Genomic DNA, 20,063 nt, shown 5'->3' on the forward strand with positions numbered 1-20,063 from the left:
CTTCTTCCAGAAGGCCCCAGTTTCTTTTTTTGTTCGGTACAATTCTTCTGAAACACGCTGGCTAGATGACCTTTCCCACTGCCATGTGCTAGTGAGTTGCAGACAGGGACAGCATATGCTGGCCCCTCCCCTCCGGATCAGTCAAGCTTCTGTGGCCTGCACTACTGCATTACTTTGTGCTGCCTCCCCTTGGGACCAGCCAAACCTCTGAGGCCCCACTTGGCCAATGTGGTTAGTGTATACCACCGCTACCTAAGCTGGTCTTGAACTCACAGAAATCTCCTGCCTCAGCCTTCTGGGTACTGGGCTTACAGGCATGTGTTAACATGCCTGGCTCCTCAGGCTTTTTTAAGTTAAATTTTACCTTGCCAGGGTGGAACCAGGAAGGAAGTCACTGCTGGCCCACCCTACCCTCACTCCCCCATAAGCAACAGCTGATTTGGAAGAACAGTATTGTTTGATTGACTTTGCAAGCCTAAAGTTGGTCATCTGAGCAATTACTTAGAGGATAACAATATGCAATATAGTTACCTATTGCAGATTTCCTGATGTCTTACCACTGTTTTGTTTTTATTCTCTTTCAGATTAAAAAATTAATTAAGTTAGATTTTATTTTGAGACATAATCTTGCTAAACTGCCCAGGGTGGCCTTGAAAATTCACACTTATCCTGCTTCTGCTTTCAGTAGCTGGGATTACAGGTTTGTGCCACCACACCCAGCACTGGAAATCTCATTTTTGAGTACAGACTGATCTGTGTCACTGCTTCTTGATAACCTCATTTGAAGATTTAGTAAGGTACCAAAATAACAGGCCTAAAATCAAACTGTATTCATCCTACTTTCTTTATTCTAATCTTCTTTTAGTGTTCTCATCTCAAGATATGGTATCTCGTGGTACTGTTCTTCCATATCTGGCATTTTGTTTGTCAAGAAAGGTTTCTGCCTTCAAAATACAGTACATCCAAATCTGACCACCTCTGATACTTATAGTTACTACCCTGGCCCCACTTTTCCATGGATTATTGTAGTTTCCTAGCTAGTCTTCCTGCTCTTATTCTTTACCTTCTTATAACATTTAGCACACTTATTAGTATACAGAAATCAAATATAAAACATAAATCATGTAAATCCCTCTCCAGGATCTTTTGATGACTTCGCTTCACACTTTAAAAATAGTATTTTGGGGGCTGGAGATTTAGCTCAGTGGCATAAGCACCTGCCTTGCAAGTAGGCAGTCGTGAGTTCGATCCCCAGCACTGATAAAAAGGAAAAAGACAAAAAAAAAAAAAAAAAAAGGTATTTTGTTTCCTTTTACCTGCAAATACCTAGTAGTTTTATCTTTTCTCTGTCCTTATTCATTAGCACACTCAATTTTAGCATAATGTCCTTGTTTTTCTTCAAATATCCTACACATGTACACATAGAGTGTTGAGGGAGTTAATGCCCCTACCTCTAGTTCTTGTGTAGGCTCTTAGGCTGGATCTAGGAACCAACCTAAACATGATTAAGAATTAAGCATACAGGTTTTATTTTGCATGTAAAAGGGGACCTTCAAAAGAGAATGAAATGGTCAAAGCAAGATGTTTTTGTAGCCTTTGGGCATAGGACAATCACTTATGAAGAAATGATAGAACAAATGGATCATTGGACCAGGGCAATAAATTCGTGGGATGTCACTACAAGAGATATATATGAAGTGTGTAATGCTAGTTGAACCTTAAAGGTTCCTCCAGTGACTTTACTCAAGGTTTATTGCAGTCCCATTTTCTAGACTGTGATGCAAAAGACTATTCTGTCACTATAGTACATTGAGAAAGAATCTTCAGGTTTGGTGTGTGTATGAAAAGACAAGGAAAAATGACCCCTTCTGTAGTTATAGCTCCTCAGGTGATTTCAGCTTATGTATGTATGTATGTATGTATGTATGTATGTATGTATTTATTGGTAGAGAGGGAGCATTGTTTCAGACAGCCTCTCACTTTTAAGTCATCCCCGGTTTTGAACTCACTGTGTAGCCCCGACAGGCCTTCAATTCATTGCAATCCTGCCTCAGTCTCCTGAGTGCTACGATTATAGGCATGTTTTATTATGGCATATTTTTAAACTCCCTTAGTAATATAAAAGCCAGGAATCTTCTGTGTGACATTTGTGCTTTCAAGTGTTTTAGCTGCTATGACTATAGGACTGTTTTTTTTATAGATACAGTGCCCTATGAAACAGAAATTCATTTCTTTCATTTGATCATATAGACCACAAGGTAAGAAAAATTCTCTTGAGGTTAATGAACAGAACTAGTTTATTTTAACTGCATAAGATTTTATTGTGTGATGAGAACAACAGCATAAATGTTATATTAGAAATTCACATCTAAGCAAACTTTAAATATACAATATATTATCAAATATTTTTCCTTTATCAATTACATTTTTAAATAGATAATACATGTGTGTGCTTCAGAATTCAAAGATAAAAGTGGAAGCCAGTTGTGGTGGCACATACCTATAAGGACTCGGGAGGCTACAGAGTGAGTTCAAGGCCAGCCTGAAATGCATAATGAGACCCTGTCTCAAAGAGACAATAACAACAACAACAAAAAAGATAAAAGTGGTTATAGTTGAAAAGATGCGTTTCTTCTAGTCATCCAGTTTTGCTTCTCCTAGAAAACTAGTAAAACATTTTTTATGTAGTAATAATCTTTTATGTGTGGATAGTATTTTATGTATGTTTTATCTTCCTCATTGATTTTAGGAACATGTAAACCTGCCTCATTCTTTTAAACAATATAATACTCTGTTGTAGATCTGCAAGTACTATAATTAATGTAATCTTATTGATGAAAAATAGGCTGTTTCTAGTCTTTTGCTGCTAAAATTTCCTTTTAATAGAGTTTGGTAAGATTATACCTGCAGAATAAATAAAAGTATTGTTAGGTCCAGAGGTATGTGTATTCAGAGTATCATAAATTCTGTGTAACTTTTCCTTACTAGTTTTGGAACAGTTTATGTTCCTACTAGTAGTTGTTTTTTTTGTTGTTATTCTTTGTTTTGTTTTTTGTACTGGGGATCAAACTTATGATCTCACACTTGCCAGGTAGGCGCTGTGCCACTCAGCTATATCCCTGGCCCCCTAAAAGTAGTTTTTGACAAAAAGATTTGCCAGATATTTTGTTTAGGACCAGTTAGTAAATATTTGCTACTTTGGTGCTACAAATTAAGGATTCAGTATTTCTTGGCTATCTCTTTCTCATGATACTGTATACTGAATTTAAATGTAGAGACATGAAAGGCTGCGTGCAATATTATTTTTTGGTCATCCATATAACATATAAATTGCTCACCATGCTAGATGAAACAATTACCGAGCATTTGCTGTGTGGCCTGCTTGTAAGAATAAAATGTTGAATTGGAAAGACTCTAACCCTTACCTTTAAGTGCTAACAGTCTGGTAGGGCTGTGTGTGCGTATGTTTACGTGTTTACATTCTACTTTTGTATTTATATTTTAACCCTAATCTTATGAGAATTTTCAAATAAAAGAAATAATTGAAATAAGACAGCTAATGTTTGGAAGACCATACGGTCTCCCTTCTTCCTCCCTGCTTCTCTTATAGAGTACAGTTTGAGAAAGCAAGTTACAGATACGCTAATGCTTCACCCGCAAGGCATTTTAAAAAGTTTTATTTCCACTTTTTTACCCAGCCCTCATACTATTTATTAAATGCAGGGTCTTTTCATTGACCTGTTTCTCCCACCCTCAGCCCCTTTAAAGTTTGTAAGAAATATGATACAGGATCTCACTAAGTTGCTGACTTGCCCAGGGTGGTCTTAAACTCGAGATCTTCCTGCTCCAGACTCCTGGAATGTCAGACTACAGGCATGTGACATATTCTCTAAGATCAGCATCTATTTTATATTCTCTTGACAGAATCGATTATTTTAGAAAGTAAAAAAGAGTGATTGTTCTAAGCATATCCTTTTCTCTACATTTATTGCTAAACGTTCTTCCTTCTTCTTCTTTTTTTTTTTTTTAAAAGAAAATCCCTTCTCCCTCACTTTGGCTTCATACAGAGATTTTTATTTGTTCATCATTGCACTGTTTCTTACCTTTTTATTTCACTCTTTTTTTCTAGCTCCTGAGAAGTAGGAATTGCTACCATTTGTTTTTTATCTTTTCATCCTTAGTGTCTAATTACCACAGACTACATGCTGAATGAATGAATCCGCACTGTAGGCATTGGGGAGCTATTGCTGGATTTTCACAACAAGGCATAACATGGAATGATTTTTTTTTTTTTTAAGAAGACAGGTTCTTGCTGGGTCGTTCAACCTGGCTTTGAACTCAACAACAATCCTCTTGCTTCAGCCCTTGAGTGCCAGACTTATAGTCATGCACCACCCTACCTGGCTGAGTTACATTTTTAGAAAGCTAATGTTGGTGTCTCCACAGAGAGGACAATTTGAGGAAATCTTTCACTCTGTAGTTAGGACTTAGTTTCACTCTTGCTTAAACAAAAAGAGGAATTTATTGAAGCATGGCATCTCTGCAAAGGTTGAAAAACCAATCACATGAACATTTATCTGAGCTTTTGGAACAGATTAAAAACAAGGATTCCAGTGCCACTAATATTTTCATTCCTTGCTTCTCTTTCCTTTTCATTAGTTTCAGTTTGCCCTCTCATGAACCAGTTAAATGTAGTATAGGCAGAGAGCTTGTAAGACTATATTTGTTTCTTAGATGTTTGTATGGATGTAGTGTATTGTTGAAGATACTACAGTGGTACAGAAAGAGATTTGAAGTATTATTAGATACTGTAGTGGAAGAGATGGGATTGATAGAGATAAAACTGTACCATTGATGGAATTTCTCAAGAAATTAGTGTTATTCTTTTTTTTTGTCTTTAACAACTGCTGCTTGGTGAGTCTACTAATCAAGTGAAGAAGATAAAAGATGTGTATGTATGGAATGGGTTGATGAGTTTGAGTTAAGAGATTTTAAACTGAGGTTCCCTACAAGATCTTTAAAAGGTCTAAATAGAGATACAAGAGGTTGAATATAGGTATCTAAATCTTGAAAGAAATGTCTAAAGTAAAGTGATGAGAACATCAGTAACACAAGTCATGGCTATGCACAGCTAAAATTGTTTAGTATGAATATGAAGTAAAAGAACTGAAATACTGGAGAAACACTAATATTGAAACCGTTAATAGTATGGAAGTGAATTGTACAATAATAGGCAAGTTACAAAGGTAGAAAAAATATAATACCAAAGAAATTTTTAAAATTTTACCCAGGAGAACCATGCCACACAAGGATTGAAAAATCAATTTGACTAGATTGTGATGTTGTTAATAAGAGTATTTTCAATGGAAAGTTGAAATTGATTATATTAACTTCAAAGAACTAATCATTGAGAGGTTAAATAGAAAAAATAATAGTGTAAAAATTTTTTTTTCTTTCACAAGTTTGTGAAAGGAATAAAAGCAGTATACTAGGGTTTGAAGTTTTCTTTATTTTCGAACAGAGAAGACTTTGGCATATAGTTACAGCAGTAAGCAGTTTTTCAAAAAAAAATTTAAGATATGTTAAATTTTATTTTTCTTCAAATAGTACTTTAAACATTAACTATGTTCAGATTGTAGTGGTATTAGTGCAGAGCAAATGGGACTCATGAGATCTAAGGCCTAAGTTCTATTACAGTTGAATATTTTGGTCTCAGCTACCCAGAATATTTATCATAAAATTATAATTGTCACTTTCATATTACTTTTTGTGTTTCACTCACTGTTTTAATAGGGCCTTTATACATAACTGTCACTAATCCTCACCACAAATTAATCTTCAAGGTGAGTATTATGCAGTTTTACATCGAGATTCTCAAGAGTTTCTTCCTCAGAATCATAAATTTTGAGAATTGTGCTGTTTTTATCACAGATATGTCTGATTCTGAGATTGGTGCTCTTTTCTTCCTATCACTTTGTCTTCTTTTCTAGCTTGAAGCTTTTCAAGTCTTGGCTTCCCATTTCCTTAACTGTCAGCTAAGGGATAGTCATATCTTTCACACCTAAATCAAAATGTTAAATGAGTACTGTGATGATATTATCAGTATTTTATTTGAAAAGAAAAAAATATATTTGGTTAAATACCAGACAGACCTTATAATTGTGGTCATCTTTAAGCACTATCATTTGTCTAAACAGTATTTTACTTTTTAAGGTGGTGGTATCATGGATACAGAAATGTCTGAAGATATAGACCACAACCTAACTCCTACCCTTGACAGCATGTCTTATGGAATGCCGAATCAAACAGGATCTGAAAATTCATTGCTGGATGAAGATGATTATTTTTTGAACTCTGGGGATCTTGCAGGAATTCCAGTCGTTGGTAGTGACAATGAGGATGAACAGGATTTTAGTTCAAAGGAGAATCTTGTTTCTTCAGTTCATACTGATGATAGCTTGGAAGTAGAGAGAAGAGTCACACAGAATGAATCAGACAATGAAAACGAAATACAGATTCAAAATAAATTAAAAAAAGACTTTACTAAACAATTTGATCAGGTTTCTGTCTTTAAATCAATACGGAAAGATTTTAGTCTAGTAAGAGAAAACAGCAAAGAGACATTTTCTGGAAAGGAGAAAAATAGAGACCTAACTTATCATGAACATGAAAAACGGTTGGATAAACCTCATAAAGATTTGGATTCAAGGTTGAAAAGCAGTTTTTTTGATAAAGCAGGTAATAATTGTTGGAACAAAACCTTAAAACACAGAAAAAAAGTACTGATAATACAGCTTTTAATATTGAGTGAAATATAAACAGTTAAATTCATTGTAAGCTTGTCATTTTTCTTTTATCCTTGTTCTTTGCAGAGTGACTGAATTTCTCCCAGTAACTTTTGGTAATGGTATAAATGGTTGAAAAATAGCTCTAAGCCTCATTTCTCCCTTCCCTGGTTGCAATATTTTGATGAGAAGGCAAGATACTCGAATCACCTGTTCATTTTCTTTGGTTGAACATTGGAACCTGAAGTTGGATTTAACTTCTTTGTGCTGTAAGCACTAATTCAAACTGCTGTCCCACCAATAAGTTTAAATTAGGCAGATTTTTTTTAAGCTTATATTTTATGTTTCTCAAGGCTTCTTTTGAGCCTGTTTGTCTAGTGTACTGTACTTTATAGTTCTAGTTTCATTTTTGAGTATATCACATACTTTATTCTGTATCTTCCTCTCTTCTTACTGTTTCATTTGCCTATATGTCATTTTCTCTTTTTGTGTATATATCTGGAAAAGTACTTCTTACCAAATAATGCCTAACTCATAATCTCTTCCTAGTCATTCCTAACCACTCTAAAATCAAGAATGGTTTCCTTATCTATAATTCCACAGTATTTTGTTCATGCCTCACGTTAATAGTCACAGAATGTTATAGTTCTGTTTTTGTTGTTTTGCCATATCTCCTAGTATAGTAATTTCTTGAGGACAGATTGTATCTTAATTCATCTTTGTATTCTTGAGGCCTAAGCTGCTCTAGTAAAAATTATAATCCTTTCATGATTTTTTTTTTTAAGACAAGGTCTTGCAGTGTACTCTAGGTCAGCCTTGAACTTGCAGTGTAGCCCAGGCTGGCCTCCAATTTGTGATCCTCCTCCGTTAGTTTCTTGAGTGTTGGGATTATAGTTGTGCATCCCTAAACCAGGCTCAAATGTTAAATTGAAGTGAAGGAGAGCAAGTATACATACCAATACTATATTTCTTTGACAATACTAGGAAATACAGGCTAGAAAGAACAAACCAATAGAGTTAAAAAGTACAGCTATTTTGAGTATACATGATATACAAGACAATGCAAGGGTATTTTCATATATATATATTGTTCAGTTTCTACTTTTAGAACCCCTGGAAAAGATATCAAAGTTAGGGAAGGAACATTGTGTCTAACAGAAGGGACAGATTAAGTTAAATAGAAGTATCAGTGATTTGTTTACTAGCATAAGACTTACTTATAGTTAAAGACAATGGTAGAAGAATTTGTCACAGGGCAGTACAAGATTTCTTTCAAATAGTGGAAGCAGTGTGTTTTAGGTATCCTTAGAGGCAAGGGATAAATTTTAAGTTAGTGAATGGGGATATTTGAGGAGGAGAGGTGAATTTTGAACTGAGCAGGATCTAGAAGACTATAAACATTAGGATAGAGTAGACAGACGTATTAGAAGTAGCAGAAATAAAGAGAGAACAAGTAATTTTCAGAGAGCAGTGAATAAAGTAACTGCTCTATGTTAAAGTTAGCAAAAGGTATAAAGTAAGGCTTAAAAGGTATGTGAGGGCAGTATTGTGCATAACTTTGAGTGAAACTAGCTTTTGGGTATTTTTGGGCCCCAGTTCACTCTAATGAACGTCTGTATTGGAAAAAGAGAGATGATAAACAAATGATAGCTTTCTAGGTCACTCTGTAAGATTTGTTATTCATATACATATGTTTGTTTGTTTGTTTTCTTTTAATAGCTAATCAAGTTGAAGAAACATTACATACCCATTTACCACAAACCCCAGAAACAAACTTTAGGGTAAGTTTTCAGTGTGTATGTAGATTGCTGTTACCTGTGACAAGTGTCAAAGTTTTCTTTATGTCACTTTCTGAATTCTTTAACTATGTGTGTTAGGTAGATCGCTAATTTTTTTTTTTTTAACTGTTACTTTGAGTAGGATGTCTTTGGAGACATTCCTAGAAGCCTCAGCTCTTAGGTTCTTTATTTGTATTTGGTATGTAGATTTACAGCACATTTACTTTTAGGCATAGGGATTCTAGTGAATGTCCACCGACTTCATTACCAATGAGCTTTTCCTTGGGTTAAGCCTGAAGAGGAATAATTTTAACATTTGAATACTTATTAATCCTTTATATTGTGTTTTAGGATTCCAGCTACCCATTTGCCAATAAAGAATCCATTGGTTCGGAACTGGGGAATTCCTTTGCATCAAATATTAGAATTAAAGAAGAACCTTTGGATGATGAGTATGACAAAGCAATGGCACCACAGCAGGGACTACTAGACAAAATTAAAGATGAACCTGAAAATGCTCAAGTAAACATTTCACCTTTTTTTTTTTTAACTCCTTTTTGTTCACACATTGAATTATTCATGTGAGAAAGATAGTGCCTAAGAAGTAGTCTGTTGACAGGGTGAAAGGAAACTGTTAAAGGAGTTGAGGCAATTTGAATTGTTTTGCAAGGCTTTAACAAGGGTTATGAAAGTTTTCCTGAGTAGTAATTAAGACTTTTAATCATCTCTGTTTCTTAATACCACTGTGAGTTTTCAATGCATTTTGGTGAAGAATTAAGGAAATGTTGAATCTTTAAAGATCCAAGATTGATACAGTTATAGTTGAAGGATTATAGCTTCAGTTAATAACTGAAGGGGTAATATTGCATTTATAGGATTTATAGGTTTTTGTTGTGATTCAGAATAGAAGGCAAGCCTTTTGTAGTTACTGCTAATGCAGTATATGTTAGGTGTGGATTTTACATTTTTAGAAAGGGTTACTGGACAGATTGTCTTTGGAAGGCTTGTTTGAAGAACCAGTTTGTTGGGTAAGTGGGTAAAAGAGGCTTTGTTGACTGTACATGATCCTAAGTTTTAGATTTTTTATTTTTAGTATGAGTAGAGGTAGAGCTCTGCTATTTCACAGTTGCTCTGGAGGTAAAATTCATAGGGATTCTGTAACTGTGAAGTCATAATCAACTAAATTAACCTTGTAGATAATCACATTGCAGTGATTGGAGTCAAAGAAAGTTGTATCAGATGCTGTAATTATTTTGAAATGTAGGAAGGGTCCAAGGGATGACTATACAACAGCAGCAATTGTTTGAAGACAGCCATATTTTGGACATGTGGCATTAATTTAGCAAATGAGAAGTAAAGATAGTATGAATTAACAGTTTCTCTGAAATGATATTTGATCTGGAGAAAACTTACTTTTTCCTACCTATTATATAATAGGGTTTGAGAATGTTTTCATTTATGTTTCAACTTTGACCTAAATAACATTTTGTGCCAGGTGATTTGTTGTTAGGCGGGGTTGTCGTGTGCATTGGAGGGTATTTGGTGTTTAGCAGTATTCTTGACTTCTGCCTACTAGATGCTGGTAACAACAGAGTCCTGTTTCCAGTTGTAACAAACAGAAATTTCTCCAGTATAGCCAAATGTCTCCTGAGGAGCAAATCATTTACTATTGAAAACCACTGCTGTAGAATAAAGAGAGGAAAAGTAGGTAATAAGAGCAAAGTGGTTATGGTGATAGAGGGTTCATATGAGTTAAATTGACATGTATGTAAGCAAAAATTCTGTGGTGCCCAGGAGAAGATAGATGTATCAGAATAGTGATAATAAAACCATAAGAGTTGAATGGATATGAGTATAGTTGGAACTAAGAAAATATAAAAAAGGATATGAAAATATTTGAATAGAAGATCAATTAAAATGTTGCATAAAATAATATCAGAATTAAGAATAAATGTTCTAACACCCAGGGAGAGTTTATGTAGCAGTGTGTGTCTCAGAACACCACAACTATGTCAGTATGTAAGGCAGATCCTGAATCTCTTTAAGTTGCCCCAGTGTGCACATAGGGAATGTATAAGAAATCATAATGCTGGCAGGATACCAAAGGGATCTCTTTCTTTTGTACATTATGCAGTGGCATTCCCTTGGGACGAAAAGTACAAATACAGTGGCAGTAGTGAGTATTGGTTCCAGTGGCTAGAGAATGTAAACACAATGAATTGGATAGAAATGCCTGTATCTTTCGCACTTACTCAAAAGTATGAAATGTGTTACACAATATTAAGTATGAAGTTTTATCATGACTACAGGGGAGAACTTCCCCAGAGACTCAGACCTGATTGATTGGACACTTGACAACAAAACAGTAATATTGGTAGGTTTCAGATATAAAATCCAAAAGCATTTTTTATCTGACCCTACCATAAAGCAGTTCCAGCAGGTGAATGGATAAAACTAGGTTTTTCCCTAAGCATTCCTCTCTGTTGTTAGCCAGACCAATTCTATAGGACCAAACTTTTGATAATTCTCTTAAAATCCTTCAGGAGAGCCCAAGTTATGAATTATAGGTACTGATCCTTTCTTCTTCTTATCTTTCCTTCTCCCAGCTCCTTCTTCCTTTCTCCCTCTACTTTCTAGTCCTCTTCTATTATCTGTCTTATCATTGTGCTTTTCTTTTGGGTATTTCTTCCCTATAGTGATTGGAAATCTATGTTCCTGGCTTTTCAATACTGCATAATGCTTTATTAATCTTAATAGTTTTCCACAGGCCAGAAAAAGGGATTCCATCGTGTTTTTTCTTGGTTTCAAAAATAATACTACTAACCTTTCAAAAAATACTGATTAGATTTTATAGTTGTGACCAGCTGTTACTTTTGACCATTAATTACTAGTAACTTTTCTCGTGGTTTAATAAAATTATAGTTGTAGCTTCTGGCACTTTTCCAAAGCCTTCGTTGGCTTTACGGTATACTTAACTTTGTAGTTTTACTTTCTGCTTATTTCTTAATTCTCCTTTTTTACACAATTCATTTTGGTCTTAGTTTCTTTACTTTCCCATATGAATTCCTAAGATGTTGAAGCGTGTGCATACATACTTAACTTGCTCTTGGTTATTTCTTTAGTTATAAATTTCCAGGTTGTCATCATCCTTCTGCTTCTGTTAGCTAGTATAACATCATTTGGTTTCCCAGTTTCATTTCTTCATTCTGATTCCTTTGTATATTACTATAGTATTTTCTGTTGTGACTTTATAGGTATAGATGTTTTTATGTATGCTATGTTGCTTCATCCTTACATAAAACAACTACATATAGGATGGCTTGAGTATAGGATATTTAACTATATTTGCAGATAAGGAGTTGAATTTCATAGAAATTAAGTTAATTACTCAAGACCATATTGGAAGGAGCCAGTCTGGGGTCACATTCAAGGTCTTAGTTAATCTACAATCTTTTGGAAATAAATGTTTAATTTTTTAAACATCTAAAGGTCTTAAAATAGAAACTTTAAAGAGGCAGAGACTTCCTTTTTTTTCTTTTTTGCTTATTAAATGTGTTTTGAAAGCTAGACATTTAGTAAATATTAGGTTAAATTCATGATTCTTTTATTCTTGTTAAAAATAACAGGAGAGCTAATTTCTTACCTGTCATTAAAATAAATGAGACAGAAAAGCAAATTACCTCAGTGTCACATTAGTTATTCATACAAGCTTGGAAAATAGAATGTAGTCATTCAAATGTTGGTGCTATATTTTAGCCATGTCAAGTTAATTTGTAGATACCTTGTTCTTTGTTTCTAAAAATACTGTCGGGAGATACTGATATGGATCTTCTTCCTTTGTGGTAAATAAAGGGAAAGTAAAGATTTCCATAAAGATCTTTATATTTTAGTATTTTTTTTTCTTCTGAAACCTTTTGGGTCATCAACCAGATATTTAATTCTCAAAATGTATTTATCAATTATTAGCTAACCATTGATCTGTGTCATATATTTGGAAAATTAGTTATTTTTGATGGACAGAGAAACATGCTGCTTTGAAGGCTTTATGGAATGTTGAAAGTATTTAAGATACATACTTAATTTACTATAAGTAGTGTACACTCGTGGGTTAAAAGTGTGTCAAAAATTTGAAATTGTCATCCCAGAGAATAAAGGCTGATTATAGGCCATACATTTGAACTAATGAGTGTTGATTATTTTTGGAGTTTCCTGAAATTAATTGTTTTTTTCTGAAGAGTTGCTTTAATGTACTATGTAACAGTAATGGCAAACCTTTTAGAGGATTCAGTGATTCAAACAGCACACGTGCCATAGGTTCACCACTGCTGCTATATAACATAAGGATGTCAGGATAAGTCAATATTAAAAAGTTTTAAATACATATATTTTCCTCAGCAGCATGAATATCTATGTAATGCCTTCATTAGATGTCAAAATATATTTCAGTAATTCAATATATATTTTTAATAATAGAGAATCTTTTGATCATAGAAAAGAAATAACCTATTTTAGATCAATAGCAGTTATTGAATTTCAAAGTAAAGTGTTGGAAACCTTGTTAGTAATTGCCGAAGGAATGCAGATTACTGATGTCAGCATTATTGTTTTTAACTTTTGTTGAATTTTTGACCCAATAAATGTTAAGAAAATTAGAAGAAGTAGATGAAATGGGGAGGTAAGGATACTTGTTAGAAAGCTGATAGAACTCCGCAAAGATTAGTGGCATATCCAGTTGAATTATAGTTTTATAAAATACAGAAATATTTCTGTAAACCATTTTCCAGTGAGATGCTATAATCAAAAAGATATTCTGTTCCCAGCAGTAACTAAAAACATGATGTCAGATTAAAGACAACTTGAATGGAGACCCTTTTTTAAAATGTAAAAAATATTGTGATGTCATTTATTCCTAAATTAAAATGCAGATTTGATGTAATTCTGATGAGAATGTTGATGGTTATAGTCTAAAGTTTTGAAGATGCACACACACATATATATTGCATATATATTCTCAAAAAAAATAGTTGGGAAACATGTTGAATAGTTAAGCATCCTACAATTTCATTAGGATAGTATGCTATCATAAGTAAGGCTGTTGATGATACAGAATTGATAGCCCTAAGATAGATTATCTTCAAGAAAGCTGGGGTTGGTAAGTTTTCATTGGCTAGCCAAATGTAATCTGCCCCACTTAAAATTTTTGTTTTTCTGCCTTCTGTTTTATTAAATAAATTTTAATCGAAACGTTGCCACATTCATTTATTTACATGTTGTCTGTGGTTGCTTGAGCTTTACCAGGACAGTTGAGTGTATGTGCTGTTGAAGTAAGCACTGTGGAAGACAGTTGAGTAATTGTAACAAAGACCACATGGCCTGCAAAGTCAAAAATATTTACTATCTGGCCCTTTGCAGATAAAAGTTTGCTGACCCTGGGATTAAAGGACTGTATTATAAACAGTGAAACCACTTTCTTATAATTTTATTATGGAAGTAAAACTTTGTAACAGTAGAAGAAATCACAAAGGTAAAGATTGTCAGACTTTATAAAATGGAAACCTCAGTACATAAAAAATTTAACTTGGAATACATATTCAGGAAATGTTGATAACTGCTGCAGAGGATTGATACTGTTGTATATTAGTGCACTTGTAATGAACATTAAAAGCAACTGCAATTTGGAACAAAGTAGGAAGAGACTTAATTAGCCTGTTAAAAATTGTTAGGTTATAATTAAAAAGTTTTGTTGGGGAAAAGTATCTGTCATTATCAGAAACCTTTACTATGTACCTTTTTGTCTAATAATTCCACTTTAAGAATTAAAGTGTAAATACCTACAAAGATACTTACTATGCCACTACTGATTACACTAAATGTGAAAAAATTTAAATGGAGCAGCATTGGGTTATAGCTATATAATTTTAGTGCCTTGCAAGGCTTGTTAGAACCTGAGGCAAAAGAGAAAAAAAGAATTATACTGATTCTAAGTTTTGATATTTTGTTTACCCTAGATTTTTGCATAAATGTTGATTTTTAAAATATTGCATTAAATATTACTTTCTTGCCTTAGGGTTTTGGTGCCTTTAATTTTGTGCATGAGCAAAGTGCACTCACCTTAGTCATTTCCCTGTAATCTGATGTCACTGAAGTATATTGGTATTTTCCAAATTTTAGTAATGTATCAACAAACCCAACCCCAAAAAGGAGCATATCTGTGATACCATAGAATTTCAGTTTTGCAAACTTTTGACTATGTTAAACAGTATCTTAAAAGTTAGAGCTATTTCTCAGTGTTATCACAATTAAACAACGTAATTGTAAGCAAACAGTATTGAAAACTTGTTTTAGAACTCATGTAATGGTTATTCATGACTTAAAGTATATTTACATGCATTTAAAATCATTGACATAATACAATTTAAAAAATGTTCTTTCAGAAATTTCAGACTACCTATATTTCAGGGGTTCTTGGACTCTAATCTCAGAAAGACTGGTACTTATCCAGGGGACATTATCTCTGATAAATATGCAGTAATAGGCAAAAGTTCAAATGATTTCAGAGAACAGAACATCAATTCATATAAGTAGCTTATTATTTAGTATAATTACAACTGTGTAAAGAAAGCCTTTGAATAAAGAAGGGGAAAAGACTGGAAAGAAATATACCAAAAGAATAACTGTTCTTTTGGGATGATGGAAATGTGATTTCTGCTTACTTAAATTTTCTATATGATTATGTATTACTTTTATAATAAATGGTAACTTTGTTTCTGTAATATTAAAGAAAAATTTCAAAAATAATTTATAAATATCTGGTAGTGCCGTAGGCTTAATTAAGTAGCTAACTTGCAATTTTTCCCTCTTACTCTCCCAGCATACAGAAACATACTAAACCTTTGTTAATTATAGCTTGGTTGCTGTGTTGTATTTTATTTCTTATTGTGAATATTTTCTGCCTCTATATAGCAGTAGTAAAACATCTTGAATGTCTGGATTTCTTTACACATTTGTTCTTTTCTCTGTGTATTTACATGCTTATTTTCCTTTTTAAAGGAGTATAGTCATGGCCAACAGCAAAAAACTCAAGAGGGGGAACTGAAAATTAGTGCTGTGTTTTCCGTCAGTGGCAGTCCTCTTGGTAAGAAACAGAATTGAATATGTGAATTCTAGCTTATTCTGACTAACATGAATAAGAGGAAGTTTCTGCTTGTAGTATATTAATAACTCAGGCAGTTCTCTGGGTCCATTTGAAGTGCATTAATTTGTACATTGTATAGTTACTGTTGAGTTTTAAGACTAGCTCTAGAATAAAAAGAAAAAAAAATGGTTAACTTTAAATGTCTGGTAAAAAGTTAAACCTTGTTTTTTTTTTTTTAAAGCTCCACAGTTGACTACTGGCTTTCAGCCTTCATTGGCATCATCTGGCACGAATAAAATGCTTCCTTCAGTTCCAGCCACAGCTGTTCGAGTTTCCTGTTCTGGTTGTAAAAAAATCCTCCAGAAGGGGCAAACTGCTTATCAGAGAAAAGGGTCTACTCAGCTTTTCTGCTCTACACTGTGCCTAACTGGATACACAGTTCCACCTGCCCGCCCACCGCCTCCTCTCACCAAGAAAACCTGTTCAAGTTGCTCAAAGTACAGCAGAATTCTCAGTTACCTTTTTTGTTCTCTTTCTTTCACGGTTGTTTTTAGCCTATGTATTTTGTCTTACATTTCTGTGTTTAAAAAAAAATACACAGTTAATACCAACATGTTGCTGCTTTCAGTCTTTCTGGCTGCTGGATGCTTGGCTTTCTTTTAGCTTTAAAAAGCACACCATATATATTAAGAATTATTATGAAAATCAACCTTTTCATCTAAGTCAAGATGCTTTATACAAGAAAAAATACCTATTGGGAGTAATGTGTTACTGTGATATTTTATTTTGTAACTATAGACAGAGGGTACTTAAGTCAAACAGATATTTGATGTTTCCTGGTGTGTTACATAATTGGAATTTACTATTTTTTATTCTTAACATGTAATGACTATTAGCATTCTCTCTCTCTCTCTCTCTCTCTATATATATATATATATATATATAGTCGCTTCTCAGTATCTCTGAACCACCTTACAAGGTCCATTGCAACATTTATTAATAAAAAGGGAGTTTGCACTAAGGTTATTCTGATTTATTTGAGGAATAATAAGTTTATCTTGATATGTTTTCTAAGGTGATTTAAAAACTTTTTAAATGAGTACATCATAAAAAAACTTTTTGTTTTGACTCCTCGCTACTCAAAATACAATTTATTACTTTGTGTATCAATGTTCATAGTTTCCCATATGGTATACTCGGGAGGCTGAGGCAGGAGGATCATTTCTAGTTCGAGACCAACCTGGGCTACAAAGTGAGCTCAAGGCTAGCTTGAACTGCATAACGAGACCCTGTCTCAAAAAGAAAAAAAAAAAAAAAAAAAATTGTACAGGTTGAGTATCCCTAATCTGAAAATTAAAATCCATAGTGCTATAAAATCTAAAATTTATAGATTACTGACATCATACTCAAAAAGCTGATGACTTGAGAGCAATTCAGATTTTCAGATTAGAGATGCTTCACAAAGTCTATGCATATATTCCAAAAAAATTTTTTTGTCTTTCTGAGACAAGATCTCATGCAGTTCAGGCTGGCTTTGAGGTACATAGGTTTGTAGCCCAGGCTGGTCTGAAACTTGCAGTGATCGTACTGCCTTAGCCTTTTGAGTGCCGGGATTACAGCCATGTGCCACCATGCCCAGCTTCCAAAATTTTAAAAACATTGAATTTTTAAACACTTCAGGTTCTAAACATTTCAGAAGAGAAATATACAGGCTAGAACATTTTTCTCCACAGCTTCAGTGATATCAAAATTTATTTCTTAGAACTCTGTTTAATGTTCATATGCATCTAAAAGTAATCTGGAACCATGTATATTAATTTAAAAAGAACATTAAGAAATTTCATATTGATTTTTGTTCAAAAATGAAAAAATTTTATAGCAAGATTGGTGTTTTTCTGACTTAAAATCTGAAGCAATATAATATACTACATGGTAATCATAGCGCATATATTGTGTTCTAGAAAAATTTGGAGGGTGCTTTTAAAGTGTTCTCCAAAAAAAAAAAAGTGTTCTCACCACAAAAATGGTAACTCTTTGAGGTGATATCTATCTATCTACCTGAATGCAATATTTAGTCATTCCATCACATTTATATACTTAAAAACATCTTGTTTACAAGATAAATAGTTTTATATGTCAAAATAAAACACACACACACACACACACACACACACTTGTAACCGAAGAAGTTTAGGAACTTACCTCTTGTAATTTTATCTACTGCTACATAGCCAATGTAGTAGATTCTTAAATATTTGTTGAACTAATTAATTAATAACCCTAACTCTTGAAAATGTGTTATTTTATAGCTAGAGCTATGAAATTAGTGATTTCTTTTTTAAAAAGTTTTTGTTTTTATTACTGCATGTTTGCAGTAGATAATGATTACATTCGTCATGTGGAATTACTACCTGTACATACATGTACAATTCCTTCTGTGTTCGCTTCCCTCTGCTTTTTCTCCTTCCTTTCCCCTTACCTCATTGTACACTATAGTGTTGTGGCAAATTTAGCTTAACAAAGTTAGAATTTTTTATACTATTTGAATTATAACAGATTAAGTTCATTGAAAATTACAATTAGCAGATTTTTTTTTTGCTTGTTCTGATGTTATTTGACATAAGAACTTTTTTCTTTGCAACTTTATATAGTCCTTTTTTGTTTATTTCATCTCAGTACTTTAAGCTCTTTTTTAAACTTTTTTTTTCAGTACATCTCTACTTTTTTAAACTTTTTAAATATTTTAAAAATTTTGACAGAGTCTCACTAAATTGCCCAGCTTTGGCTCAAAGTTTGCAGTCCTCTGACTCAGCTTCCCAGAATACTGGGGTTATAGATGTATACTAGCATGCCTGGCTTTATTTAATTCTAATTTTAGGATATTGACATTTTCTAAAACTTAATGATATTTCTCCTTTCATAATATGATACTTTCAAAGGTTTATCAGATATTTTCCATATTACACAGAAAACTCATATAAATTTTAAAATGTGTTTATATATATATGATCTTTTTTATTTTTTAATGTTTTGAGAGAGGGTTTCACTATGATGTTCAGGACTGGCCTTGAACTCACTATTAGCTCAAATGAATCCTGCCTTAGCCACCCGAGTGCTGGGATTACAGGCTTATACTTTTTATTCTCAGACACACATGTTATTTTCTGCTAAATTTATCATGTCTTGTTGGCCTTTGGTATTTGCCATTGTTTCTCGTGATAGGTAAAATCTACTTGCATGTCATTTTTTCTGTATCTTGATCCTAGTATAATTTATTGATTCTTGACTATTTCATTTCAGCCAGGCATTATGCCTGTGATCTCGGAGGCTGAGACGAGAGGATCACAAAAAATTCAAACCCAGCCTAAGCAAGCTGGGAATGTAACTCACTGTGAGGACCTTAGGCTTCAGTTCCCCTCCCCTCAATAAAAAAGGGACTCTGGGTCTAAAGTGTTCCCTATGAGAACACTTCAAAAGCACCCTCCAAATTTTTCTGGAACACAATATATGAGCTATGATTATCATGTAGTATATTACATTGCTTCAGATTATAGGTCAGAAAAACACCAATCTTACTATAAATTTTCTTTCATTTTGAACAAAAATCAATATGAAATTTCTTAATTTGTTTCACCTATCATTTAATGGTTTTATTCATTACCAAATTCATTACCATTTTCAATTTCTAAAACCTGTTATTTGTAATTCTACCTCTTCATTCTCTTATTCTTTCGTCCTTTTTTCTCTCTTAGTCTTTTCCCTTTCTCTTTCTCTGTTCTTTTGGGTAGTGCTTTCATTATTTTCTCCTTCCATCTCATTTCACATTTTACCTTTCTCATTGCTTTAAACCTCAACTGCTGATCATTCTTGTTTTTTTATGCATTCTACTTCATGAAATCTGCTCTTTCATTTTCTATTACTTTTCCTTCCCTTTCTTCCGCTCCGTTATTCACACACACAGTCTTTATAACAGTTTGGTACAGAGTGATTTATCTGAATCTGAAACTGCTGAATTGGGTGTACCTTACATACAAACAAATTGAAAGAAACTAAAATGTTCAGTTAGTGCTTCGTTTAATTTAGGTGTAGTCATTGTTCCTTATGTAGTCTCTGTAGTCAGACAGGTTTAATTTATAAATCAGTCCCAGTGAGAAGAATTTCAGTTTAATTTGAATGTGCCAAGAGAAAACGAATGCTACTGCTATTTTTACACACCAGTGGAAATAATGGCAGCAGTACTTTGGTTAAAAAAAACTTAATAGCTGTTCTTGAGTACTAGTTTTATTTTTGATTTTTGTTAGCTATATCACTTAACCTCTTGAATTTAACCAAACTCTGAAAATATTGTTTAACCATCATTTAATT

At 33.4% G+C, this 20,063-nt stretch overlaps 1 protein-coding gene across 7 annotated transcripts in view; it reads left to right on the top strand.

Moving 5' to 3' along the window:
- Window positions 1–20,063, top strand: part of Zmym4 (zinc finger MYM-type containing 4) — a 163,712-nt gene that overhangs the window by 91,630 nt on the left and 52,019 nt on the right. For 6 of the 7 annotated variants that reach the window (XM_063236054.1, XM_063236055.1, XM_063236058.1 and 3 more), the window contains 5 exons: window positions 6,214–6,738; window positions 8,505–8,566; window positions 8,915–9,085; window positions 15,614–15,698; window positions 15,940–16,195. In XM_063236054.1, the coding sequence (XP_063092124.1) occupies window positions 6,214–6,738; window positions 8,505–8,566; window positions 8,915–9,085; window positions 15,614–15,698; window positions 15,940–16,195 (1,099 nt within the window). Of the gene's footprint in view, window positions 1–6,213; window positions 6,739–6,872; window positions 7,055–8,504; window positions 8,567–8,914; window positions 9,086–15,613; window positions 15,699–15,939; window positions 16,196–20,063 lie in introns of those variants that run through there. The other variant, XM_063236060.1, reaches the window with a different exon arrangement.

Source organism: Cavia porcellus, unplaced genomic scaffold, assembly GCF_034190915.1.
Source record: "Cavia porcellus strain 051 isolate PalLab524CR breed Dunkin Hartley unplaced genomic scaffold, mCavPor4.1 scaffold_25, whole genome shotgun sequence".
Taxonomy (NCBI): domain Eukaryota; kingdom Metazoa; phylum Chordata; class Mammalia; order Rodentia; family Caviidae; genus Cavia; species Cavia porcellus.